At 35.2% G+C, this 12,951-nt stretch overlaps 1 protein-coding gene across 7 annotated transcripts in view; it reads right to left on the reverse strand.

Moving 5' to 3' along the window:
• Positions 1-12,951, reverse strand: part of SNX13 (sorting nexin 13) — a 68,057-nt gene that overhangs the window by 31,917 nt on the left and 23,189 nt on the right. For all 7 annotated transcript variants that reach the window (XR_013927585.1, XR_013927586.1, XM_080383943.1 and 4 more), the window contains exons 3-9: positions 9,370-9,472; positions 6,130-6,219; positions 5,600-5,721; positions 3,829-3,950; positions 3,568-3,669; positions 2,818-2,906; positions 2,333-2,416 (exon numbers count right to left, since the gene is read on the reverse strand). Coding sequence is in view for 5 of the 7 variants with exons in the window: in XM_080383943.1 (XP_080240069.1) it covers positions 2,333-2,416; positions 2,818-2,906; positions 3,568-3,669; positions 3,829-3,950; positions 5,600-5,721; positions 6,130-6,219; positions 9,370-9,472 (712 nt within the window). In the remaining 2 variants the exon portion in view is untranslated. The remainder of the gene's footprint in view (positions 1-2,332; positions 2,417-2,817; positions 2,907-3,567; positions 3,670-3,828; positions 3,951-5,599; positions 5,722-6,129; positions 6,220-9,369; positions 9,473-12,951) is intronic.

Raw genomic sequence — 12,951 nt, forward strand, 5'->3', positions numbered from 1 at the left:
GAAAATACTCTGTGCTTCTAAACCTTCCTTTGATAGTAAAATTTTACATGAACCAAGAAAGCAGCAGCATGCACAGTCAAAACCTATTTCACACCATCATTTTCTGTTCTCAAGAAGTACAATAAAGACACATGGAAAGTTTGTCAACCGTTTTAATGAAGATCTTGTAAAAAACCCTCTTCTGCTATTACCCATTTCCTTAGCTAAGTAGGCAGAAACTGGTGAGGCCACTGAAAAGGTTTCACCTTTGCCAAGGTCCCCTGCAAGTGTACAGGCTCCTAAAGTAATGGCTTCTTAAGATAGAGAATTACAAAAAGAATTAAACCATTCTACAATGCAATCATAACCTACTGGGGTGGGGGGGGGCGGGGAAGGAAATTACTGAACTAATACTCTCTCTGGAACCCTAATTTAGATAACCTTGTAAATACTATTAAACTATTTCAACGCATACTGTTTTCCCCATATTGGTATAAGGTGAACCTGCTCTAGGGACTTAAAGGAATTTGTGCAAGTGAAGTAAACCTGCTGTGCTGCCAAGATCACTGGCAACTATGTTGTGAATGAAGCACAGAGATCAGCAGAAGGTTGGCAGCTTTACAGCATGTGCACACAGGTGCAGAGGGCTGAGTTCTAATGCTGTCTTTACCACCTGAAGCCAAAAAAGTCACTTCACCCACATCTTTCATAAATGCTCATTTTGATACGGAAATGTAATACTTGGTCTGTACTGCAGAAGTGCATTGACATGAGTTGTACAGAGCAGAAAGAATGAAGACTGGATGGATACCTTTGACCAAAGTTAATGGAAAAACCTTCTAGAAATCTGCTTTTAAAAGTAATAGTACAAAAAATACTTGAACTTCAAACATTTTGTAAAAATGTGAGTTTCACAGTGAAGAGAGACAAGTTCAGATTAACTTCTGATTTTATATTGAAGCTTTGTATTATACTGCAAGAGAACCAGTATTAAACTCTGGTGTACCTAGTGAAACATGTAATTAAACCTCTCATTTTCAGAAATTAGAATCAGATTTGAATGAAAAAAATTCTTGCCAAAGATTTTGAAAGGAGCCAGAATTTATTCCAGTCATCTCTACTTCTGACCTTAATTTCTGCAGCATTCTTCATTAAGACTTGTAATAAATTTTTGAAAGCATTTATTCTTCTTTATCTTTCCTCTAGCACGTTTACTTCCTCATCTCAGAAAATGATTATGAAAATTAATATTTGGGACATCACCATCATAATAGAAAGCTTTGTAAAATCTCAGAATTGTACCTTTGGCTGCAGCTGAGGGCAGTGCTCAGTAAATAAAGAATGAGGCCAAGTTACAAATAGAGAACATGCATAGGAGGAAAGGGAAAATAAAAATTGAAAATCTTGGACCATATGAGCAGCAGTACTGTTTCTTTTTAAAGTTAGGTTCTTGTAGAAAAGCAGTGTGCAAACTTTTACATGAAATGGAGGTGACTGGAGTGACATTATACACACACACTTGAATTCATTCTATACATAAGAACTTTACTCTGAAATCCAAGGATATTTTCAGTGTAGTACTTGAATACATAAGACAATACTAAAATATATGAATAAAAGTAGAGAGAACTTGGGGAAAGGGGAAAAAAATTAAAATTGATTCGTGACCTGTAAGGGAAAATAAACTGTAAGTTTTAACTTGCTTTGCAAAAAAATCAGTAACATTAATTAAAGTGCGACTATTCTATTTATGTTGATTTTACTATATATTACTACTATTAAAAGTCTGGGGGGTTTTTTGCAGGTATATTAGGGAGACGTCAATGTAAAGACTTTGTTCCTTATCATTCAGTTAAATATGTAAGGGTTACCACAAACACCCCTAAAACAATCACTGTGAGATTCCTTAACAGAAGCAAAAAAAACCCAACCCAACACAATCTTACTACTTGTCATTCTGGAGACCCCTTAAGCTTTAAAGGACACACCAGAAAAACAGTCAAGGAAAAAAACAAACAACTTCCATGATTACTGCTATACTTCCTGAGCAGCTAAGCAAAAGTCAGAGGGCTCAACTTTACACTTTATCATACATCTGCCCCAGTCAGGCAACTTTTGCTGAACAACCACAACACAGTGTACAGATAATATAGTATGAATGTGTACGTTTCTGTACAAACACACATATATATGAAATTTAATATAGCAACTGTAAGTTCACTATCTCTGTCAATATATCTATTGGTAATTTTTCTACTAGAAAGGTATCTGCCATGATTACAGGGAACACAATTAAAACTTTGTATGAAAATATTCTGGAAATATAATGTTTAAAGTGAATGATAATTCTTACCATCCATATGACATACTGATTAATATAATCAGGATCACTGAGCTGGTTTATTAATGGAAGAAGAATTCCTCGGGAGAGGATTTCCTGAAAAACAAAATATAATAATTTTATACATGTATTCATAAAGCTAATATAGTTGCAACAATTTAAAGATCACTGTGTAGAGGTTAAATAAAAAAAAAATTATTACAGAAAATGCTCAATAGGCACTAGCACATTCCCTTCCAATTAACATCAGACGACATAAATACTTCAAAAAAAACAACATCCATTTTTGTCACATTTTTTCTAATGTTGTTAGAGGTATAAGAAATTTCAAGAACAGTTTGCAGAAACTGCTCTCTGCTATTAAATACTTATTAAGATTGTGCTGAATTTAAAATAACCTAATATTAAATCAAATCAATTTTGAGGAGCAGTTCAGATCTAAAATTGTTTATGGCATTAAGCCAAGGAACTGGGATGCTTTCAGAGTCTGTACTTACCCTGACAAAGTATCGCATGATCTTGTTCTGGAAGTCTCCAGGAGGTAGCAATATATACAGTAAAACCTCACACAGATCCCTTAGGAATCCTAGTCAGGGAGAATGAAAAACCCTTAGCATGGTTTTATGTTATGTTACTTCACATCTTACCTGATATCATAAAAAACAACAGATAAATCCTTAAAATTAAATTAAAACATACAGTCGTATATATTATTATAGTGCTAGCCCCACAGCAACACCTTTCAGATTGAATATAAGCAGCACTGATGTTAACCTGAAACAGATCTAGAGTCTCAAAACCAAGACAAAAGACAGCCAAATTCCAAGAATCAAAATTTAACTGCAGTGTTTTCCTTATTTAACATATACAGGCTTTTTTTCCCTGCCTCCTTCACACTTTGCCAAAATGAAAAACTGATATTTTTAATGAAGACCACAGAGTAGGGATAAGGAAGGCAGATCTAACAGAAATGCGTAAGAATTTGCAAAGCCATCTCCTGCTGCCCAGAAAACATATTTCTATGTTAAAATTCTTCCAATGAAAAGAGGAATAGCTACATATGTACATACTTCATTATAAGTATAGCATTAATATGTACAAATTAGAAAAAATACACATGTATAGTAGATAATCATGCTTTGAAAGTCACATGCTAAGATTTCAGTGTATTTCATATTGTGAACACAATTGTTAGTATAATTTAGTCTGCTACACTAAAATCACTTGAGAAGATAATACTGAGAGACCTTCTTCATCTTTGGGAGAAGTGCAGACTAGATCACGACAGACTTCTTTCTCCATTTCAACTTCGACCTCAAAGAATGTATCTACAAGTTCCTCAGCTTGATCTATGCAAAAGAACATAAGAAGAAATACACTTTTTTTGTAAAGATCAGAAACTTAAGAGTGAACTTGAATTATAAAATAAAGCTACCTGTATTTCACACATGTAAGATACCTGTCTACTCAGAACCAAACAAAAAAAAATATATAAACCATTACATTACCTTTCATCTGATCGCCTTTCTCTGCTATTCTTTGCTGAGCTTTTCTGAAAACTCGAAGATGAGTGCCAAAGTCATCAACAAGTCGTGTAGTGAAATAAGGCTGCCAGTCTGTTTCCTTTGACCTATGAGAAAAGAACATCCATGAAAATGAATTATTTTATCCTGAACACAAAGAACAGCATTAAGTTTCTGCTTCTCCTTCCCCCCTTCCAGAACCACACTGATAGTAAAAATGGAAAGGCAAAGAAATAAATCAGTCTCCTAATTGCCTGGCCACTTAAAATAAATGAAATATTGTAAAATACCACTCTCACACCACATTAGTATTTATGCTTGAATTACTTTAAGGTCAACATTTGTATCTGAAATAGTGTTCCGATTCATAACATTGTCAAATATCTGAAAAATCCTGATATAAACAGTCTACAACCAAAAACCTAAAATATTCCCCAGTTCTTTTTCAGCAATACTTTCTATCATTTTGGAAGGGACGTAAACAAAATCATTTCCTTCTGAATTTGCAGCATACGCATGAGTGAGAAAACACAATTTCACTTGAAACTACAAGTGACGTAATATTATCAACAATTAATTCCACAGCTTATATAAGAGGTAATCAGCATGCATCTCCAACAATGCACATAGGCAAAAGTCAGAAAATAGTCACTGTTAGAATTGCACAGAACTACTTCCTTATTGGTATGCAAAAGATGCAGAGGTATTCCTAGATGTCCATGCCTTACCAGACAAGCTGAAAAGGCACTTGTACATTATAGGTTGAATGAAGCTAGATGTTACTGATGGCTTTTATTCTGCAGTAAGTATTCCACTACCTGGTTTCTCTCAGATACCTACTTTGTTATAGCATAATCCTTCTACAACACATCCATTTTTGTATTCATTCCCTCACCTGTTCTTTCTTCCCTCAAAGAGAGAGGAAACGATGAGGAACTCTGGAGGAGAGGGAACCTTACTGCAAAATCTAGATGCGGAAATAAGCAGCAGAGCTGCCTCAAAGAACAGTCAATCAAATCCATCAACAATCCAGATCCACCATCCGCACAATCAACAAATCATACAAAGACACTAGGTGGCAGCCTTACATCAGCATCCCAAACGTACAACGAAGAGAAACTACCCACTGTATTCCTTCCCCCCGGAAGCTCACAGGGTGTACGAAACGAGATTATGGTACTAATCTAAGACTGCTACAGCTATATCCAACTACAGTCATTGTAAATACACTAGATTATTTTTTCTTAATAACTACTACTGCAGCCCTGTTAAAACGATTTGATTTGTACAGAACAACACAACCGCACAGGAGTGGTGGCTATTTTTGAAGAACTATAGAACTGTACTAAAAACCCACAGAAGTTTTAATTAAGAGGCTTTCACCTGATTTACCTTGGGAATAGCCCTGCTGTTTACATGAAACAGACCTGCGTATAAAAAGGTGATGATTTGTGCAACTCAGTGCTTAAGTTGCAAGAAAAAAAAGCTATTCAGTAGTTTTAGACATTAACCTAAACTTAGAAAAGGACATTTTGCAAAAGACCATGACAACAATCATCATCTCCATTCATTCCTTAAGGGATTAGCAAAAGACTTTAGTTCTCAGATTATGATCTTAAAGTTTTACAAATTCTTTCTGTAAAATGCACTGAACTATGCCAATAGATAAACTTAAATAATCTACTACCATACAATCCAGAGAGGTATTTGTCCACTTGCTTAGACAGTGTATTGATGTAAATACAAATAATCTTACCGGGCAGAAAACTGAACAAGTGCATACTGAAGAGCCTGTCTGATTTCCAGAAGAAATGATTCATCATCGCTTAGTGTGTAATACCAATACTGCACGTAGTCTCTCAGGGAAAACTGAATTACCTGAAATTGGATAGGAAAACATAAAGATGAAGTCATGAACAAAAGACAACAAAATATGAAATAGCTTTCTGTGCCTGATAATGCAATAGCAGTCTTCTTAAAAGGTTAACATAGTGAACCACGCTCTCCTACCACTATGAAATTAGGAGTCAAACAATAAAACTCCCATACTGAAACCTCTTCTTCATACTGGTTCGCATGCATTCATTGCCTCTATGCTGAGAAACTATAATATACAGAAAAGACTCAAATATTGCCCAATACCCTGGCCCATCCTCAATGTTTTTTCACTTACCACTCTCAAATATTACATTTCTCAACTGCTATTTATCTCTCAACTACTTAGATATTACATAGTCAATACTTGCAAAAATAGCAATAGGTTCAACAGTCCTGGTTAGAACTTACCTGTTGCAAAGGCTCATCAATTATATTTGCACCTGTCAGTCTTCTGTCAATCTTAATAGGCCTGGCTTCACGTTTCATTTCTTCTATGCACTTGAAAGAAATTAGGAAATATAACTTGGCAGGTTTTAGCTATAATTAAAAATCACCTCCACTGTTTATGATATATGTCTACTTCCAGTAATGACCTCATGCAACATTTTCCCCACTATTATACTTTACAGTAGATAAAATACAATATCATAAAATTACTTGAATTGGAAGGGACCATTAAAGCTCATCTAGTCCAACCCCCTTGTCACAAGCAAGAACATCTTCAACTAGTTCGGTTGTTCACAGCCCAATCCATCCAACCTGACTGTGAATGCTGCAAGAGACAAGGCATCTACAAGCCCTCTGGGCAACAGTGTCATCTGTATTTTTCACTGTATAGTAAATAATAATAGTGAGGAACCAACCTGAAAACCTACTTCTTGCCTCCTGTGAAGAAGCAAGTTTGCTAAAATACTAGATCAGAAGGAAATAAAACTCAAACACTTATAAAAGGAGGGAGAGGGGGACATGACATGGGTAAGACCCCAGTTCCATACTTATGAACTTCCTGTGCAACCTCAGGCAGGTTAATTGTTCAGTTGTTTGTTGTTTTTTCTCTCTGTTTACTCTACATGCTAGAAGAGAAATCACTATTTCATACCATTGCTAATTCACAGACGAACCTTTAAAAAGTAACTGATGATGGGGTAAAAAATTATTTTATAGAAGGATTTGCAACTCAGAGCAGTTAACTCCAAGAATGACTTCATCAGAGCTGACTTTTGGCAAGTGACATACTGAAAAAGAACACCCTTTACCAACGCCTCTGAGTGGACTAATACAGTGTACTTCTACACACTTCAGATGAAATCTGCAATAAACCCCTTTATTTTCACAGAAATAAGAACCCAACAACCTACACTACTGTTCAAAAAACATCATTTTAATCTTTGATCTAGGGAGAAAGTTATGACAGAAACATAGAAGAACCTCCCGGCACTACATCCTGTTCTGTAACTTAAGAGCCTAGTACATTCTACGTAATTTCCATCCACAAATTTTGTGTTCTGAACTACAACTGATTTCTTTAATATCAAGCATTTAAACATTCATCTTGGCCTAAAAATTCCTCAAAGAACAAAAACCCCTCAAAACAATCAATAAAACTCTGATTTGCTTTAGCAAGAAGAGCTTCTTTTACAAAACCTATCATCAAATTACTTCTCACAATATCACATTAAAGTGCATTCAGTTTGTACTTGGTTCATGGACAAAGTATAACCTATACACTAGCCACTTGAATATTCATTGTTCAAGACCACTTAAGTCCACAGCAGTCTTAAACATGAAAACAATTTCAAGCTGAAAATATTACTTTCCAATAAAGATATAAGTTAACAGAAATTTAATACAAAAATAGTAAATTGGAATCCCAAACAAACCACACATTTGGTTTTGGTTAGGACTCATCTCTTCTTGCACTGCTACTGAAAAGCTCAGGTAAACTAGCTAATGCTATTTTAATACAGTGGCAAAAAAGGAAATGCAAAACACTATTGTAGAAGACACACAGATTTTCATTGGAAAACAACCTCAAACAGCATTTTGTAAGCCAGCTAGAAATAAACAGCTTTGCACTACAAGACTTAAACCCAGAGAATAGTCAAGACAGGTCAGTTGAGAAAAGTGACGTGTCAATAATCCACACTCAAATCCAAAATCAAACTACTGAAATTGGATTACGCAAAAAAACCCAACCCTACGATGTTTTATTCTTTCATAAAGCAACCAGAGCATACATATGTACTGAGCTCAAAAAAGGTATATTAACATAAAAAAAGTTTCAGTGATGCAGGAGAAATTTAAAGCACAGAAAAACTTGCAAATATGCTCTCAAAACATGAGACATAAGCAACACTCCACAGTCCATAAAATATAAGCACTGAAGTCTATACAGCACCAAGAAGCTTAGTTCCCTAAAACGAGGTTACATTAATGGAACAGAATCATTAGTTCTCTGCAGGCTCTTTTTCTTAAACTTTTTTTTTTTTTTTTCATTTGGACCAGTGACATTACTTTATGGTTTAGAATATACTTAAGATTCAGATTTACCTCAACAGATTCAAAGATTTAAGTGAAACGGCCACTTACCAACTGAGCTATGAACCAGTCACAAAAAAAAATTTCTGTGATTAGACAACATACTGCTGAATCACAAAATAACCTTCTATATGCTACTAGTAAGAAAGTTGAATATCTCCCCCCCTTTCACAGACAACATGAAGTATAGTAACCTGACAGCTAAGAAAGGGCAGGATGTTTCAGTCAAAACAGTTATGAAATTAAATATAGCAACCTTTGGGTTAGTGTTTTCTCTATCCTGGTAAGTGCAAACTGATCAGGCCAAGATGTACCTAAACATCTGAGCTGCCAAGATTTATTAGTTCATAAAGCAGGAATTCCTAGAAATTCTACCTCTTGGCTATTAAGAACTTATTCTGTACTAAACAGATGCAGGTTTACCCAATTAGGAACCCTGAATTTAGGTCCATCAACCAAAATTATGGTCTTAAGAACTGAGAGAAAAAGAGTTGAAAAGGGGATCCCACTGCTACTCCACATTTATCTGTGCATTTCCAGGATTTTCGCTTGGTCTTAAAAATAGCCAAAGATAACTTCTACATCCCTGAAGTACTGCAAATGTAGATTTTTATTAGTTTAACCTTCTTAGTTAGGCAAGTAACTTTCTGACCACAAACAATCAAAAAAAAAATCAAAACTGGAGAGACTACAGATCCAGTGATGGAAGAATCCTAAATAGTCATAACAATCTTGCAAGAAAAAGCACAAAAATAGAGGAGCTATCACTCCTGCCAAAAAACTGAATACAGACAAGTAGTCTAGAAAGGAATGGTTTAGTAATTCCCTCACAGGTAACAATAACCACTTACATCTTACTAATTTCTCATAATGAACTCTGAAACAATGCTTGAAAGAAACTTTCCATAAATACCTAAAAAACTTGTACTTCAGAAAGGAAAGATCTTGAATTTCACTTGTACATTGCAACTGACTCAAAACATAAAAGCAGGCTCTTCTACCTTCAGAAACAAGTATCATTCTTAGATTAAAATACATTATTAGTGTCAATTCTCATCTTCAAAGTTATAAAATCTGATCTAGAAATTAAGACAAGTAAACTCTTCTTACCTTGGGGATTCCAACTGATGTACAAGGAAGAAACGAATGTTCACACTGCTCAAGGTATTTTTCCGAGTTGCTTTTTCCAAATAAAAGAGTAACCACAAAACCCCTGAAATAGAAAAAGGAAGACCAGCTAGAACAACAGTCATCTCTCCTGCCCCCACCACTGAAAATATTTCACAGCAAGTTATAGATGACAATATATGACAATTCTCACTGTTTACGTTCCTAATACAGTGCTCTTTCACAGTGTAGTGTGCCGCTCAAATTAAGTGACACAACACTCAGTATGCAGCTTTCCAGTCCTGTATTATACTATCAGTCTTGACATACTCTTACCAAACAGCAGATCTATACAGCAGTCTACACTACACAGTCTGCTGCATGAGAGGAACCTATGATGGCATACTACCTATGCTCACAAATACTAGTACACAGAAAGATGGGTACACGCGTAAGCTGCTCTGTTGTATTTATACAAAGACTCTTTCACTTCAACACTATGAACAAATAAACTCTTTTGAGATACATTTAAGCCACTGCATTGTGGCATAAGCCACAAAAACACAGATGAGGAAGAAACTATGTAGTAAGTATAGTAAGTAACAACTGGTTGCATATGTTTAAACAAGAAGTAAGAAAATTTTCAACTGGGAACATATTTTAAGCTGCAAAGAAAAAAAAAAAAAAAAAAACAACACAAAAACAAAACCACAGTACTCCTGCCAGGATGCATAAGAACAGAGTAAAGGAAAAAGCCTAGAAGATAACTCAAGTTAAACACGAGGTGTTGGGTATTTCTGGGGCTGTACATTTCGTGGGGTGTTCATTATTTTTGGGTTTTTTTGTTGTTCTGTTTTTAATTAATTCAGCATATAAAATCTAAATAAATGCACTCCTGGATCATTTACTTTAAAAGAATGTTAGATCAGAATCATTATCTTCTTCCCTCAGAATTTTACAGTGATATTTAAATTACGACTTATATTTAAGCAGGACAACAGTTAATTTCATTATTGTTTTCTTTATGATACAATGAAGGCATCAGGGAAAAAGCAATCATTACAAGAAGTTCAACCATGCTACAACAGCAATGATTTATTTACACCTTACGGACACTAGGGCACAAAAACGCAAAAAGCTGTTTTTACTAAGATAATAGATGAAAAGGCTGTGCCAATTACAGCATAATCAAAGTATGGAGCCTTTGAAAACTCAAGCATTAAAAAGAGAGTAAGTTACTGCTGCTCAGACTAGCCTTGGGATGGCTAACATTCATAGGGTTTTTTACACAAATTTCGCTGCATTCAATTTAAAGGCCAGCTGACCAACATTTGCAGCCACAGGAACTCACAAAGTTGCACCAGACTTGAAACGTGCTGAAGTAATACATTCTTTTAATACAGACTGCTGTTGATAAACAGTAGCCTTACTTAAACGATCCGAATAAAATTCCTAACCAAGGTAAAATATGCCATTCGAATGCTTTCATTCCCAGACTGGGAACTGTTCTTTTTCAGTACTCCAGAGGCTCAGTAATTCATAAGCAGGGAGGTGGTCATTTATACGTGAACAACTCCAGGGAAAAAAACCCCATAACCACACACCAAAAAAACACACCAAAACCCAAACACCTCCCCCCCCCAACCCCACCACACAAAATTATTATTGGTAACTTGATAACGCAGAAGAAAATTACACTTGATACCCTGATTCACATCTAGCCCTCTTTATCTGCCAGCCCCATATACTTTTTACCTACAAGGACAAAAAAATAAAGTCAGGTCTAATTGCTCTTCTGCTCCAGATACTTCCAGATAGCTTTAAATCATACCACCAATGGTGCTAGTAGCATCATAATTCAGTTCAAGGACAAAACCTGCTTAGAAAAATCTCAATATTAGTTTCACTATGCTTAGAAGTTAATTAATGTTTTTCTTGGTAATGTGCTTTATGAGGTTTTTTTAATTATTAAAAAGTTTGGGTTTTCCTTTTATCTACCACTTTTCTATTAGAAACCTCGGTTGTCTTTTAAAGAAAACAGTATACCCAAAACGCCTTTTTTTTTTTTTTTTTTTTTTTTGTTTGCCTAAAATCAGTTTCCACTTCAAACATCAATTGGCAACTTGGGGTGGGTAGGTGGTGTGCATGGAAGAGGAGGGGAGAGGGGTTCTCTTTTATTCAAAAGGATTGAAGCCTTCAAAATAACTAGGTATACATTATGCATCTGTTTCAAACATTATGACACTTCTAAAGCTAATGACTCATTCAAAAATACTAATATGCTACCAATATAGTTTAAATATATGCTCATCTTCCTAGATGCCTTTAAGTACTTTCATTTTTAAGCTAGAAATGCTAGGAGCTTCTACCTCTACAGCAGAAATTAATTCATTTCATTCTCTAATTTAAACTCTTGTGCGCATTAGAGAACGATACGTAGCCTGACTAGTCAGCGTATCTGTTAGCTAACAGAAACTCCTAGTGTAAATGCTTAGCTAATTCATCAAAAGGATATTCAATACAGTAAATGAGAAATCATTTTAGTCTTTTCTCTAAATGAATAGAGCAGAAAAATGAAGAGATCATATTTTACTTAAATTTTTGTTAAGTTTTTCCAGAAATTATTGGAAGGCCAGCTTTTCACAAGGACAAATTAACAACAGAACAAAAGATGAAAGACAAATGGGGACTAGAGATTTATCATTCTCCCGCCAAAGCCTGAAAAGTAACAGCTGAACGTTTTGTGAGAAGTCAAAAAGCAGCTTCAGAACCAATCCCAATCTGGTCAGCAGTTAGAATCGTCAATGTAGGAGCCAGTCACATATATATGGATGTTATTAAGTATCAATACTTATTTTTTGACAACCAAACAAATTCCTTTAAATAGAAAAGCAACTGATGGTCCAGGAAATTTAAACTTTCACAACATCAGAAGCCTAAGGCTGTTGGCAGAGCCACAATTCACGTCACTTTTATTTTACTTCCTTAGGATTGAAAGAGCAAATGAGAGCGAATAAGGTAAGAAACGTTCATAGCACAAAGAAAAGGCACATGGTAAAAAACAGGCCCAGCATTCAAGTTAAGCGGTTTACACCAATACTTGAAGCAGAGGCAGAAAACAGCTCATGAAGATTAATATCTTGTAATAGTCTTGGCTACACAGGTTAAAGAAACAGCATCTATTTCTTCCCTCCCGCTTTTGGTGGAAAAGAGTTCAGTTCCCTAAGCAATGAGTTACCAGATCCTGAATTGAAGAGGGATGTACTAAAAACAAAGAAAAGCTAACTTTATAAATCAGTCTTGAAACAGAACACAACAAGGAGAACTTTTGACTTAGGGCTTTTATTCATATACACAAATGGTTTCAGTATCCTTCCAAGCACACAAACAATAGTACAACTTAGTACAAGCTATCTGTGCAAACACACCAGTAACAGTAAATCAAAAAGAAATAATTAGATAGCACATAACAGAAGCGAAACAGTATAAACAGATTGATTATGTTGATACAGCTATGGCATCACGATTGTTTTCCTTCACAACTCACTGGCATATAATTTAAATGCTTATGTCAATAGTAAGAAT

This window comes from Falco punctatus (genome assembly GCF_963210335.1).
Source record: "Falco punctatus genome assembly, chromosome: 4".
NCBI classification, from domain to species: Eukaryota; Metazoa; Chordata; class Aves; order Falconiformes; family Falconidae; genus Falco; species Falco punctatus.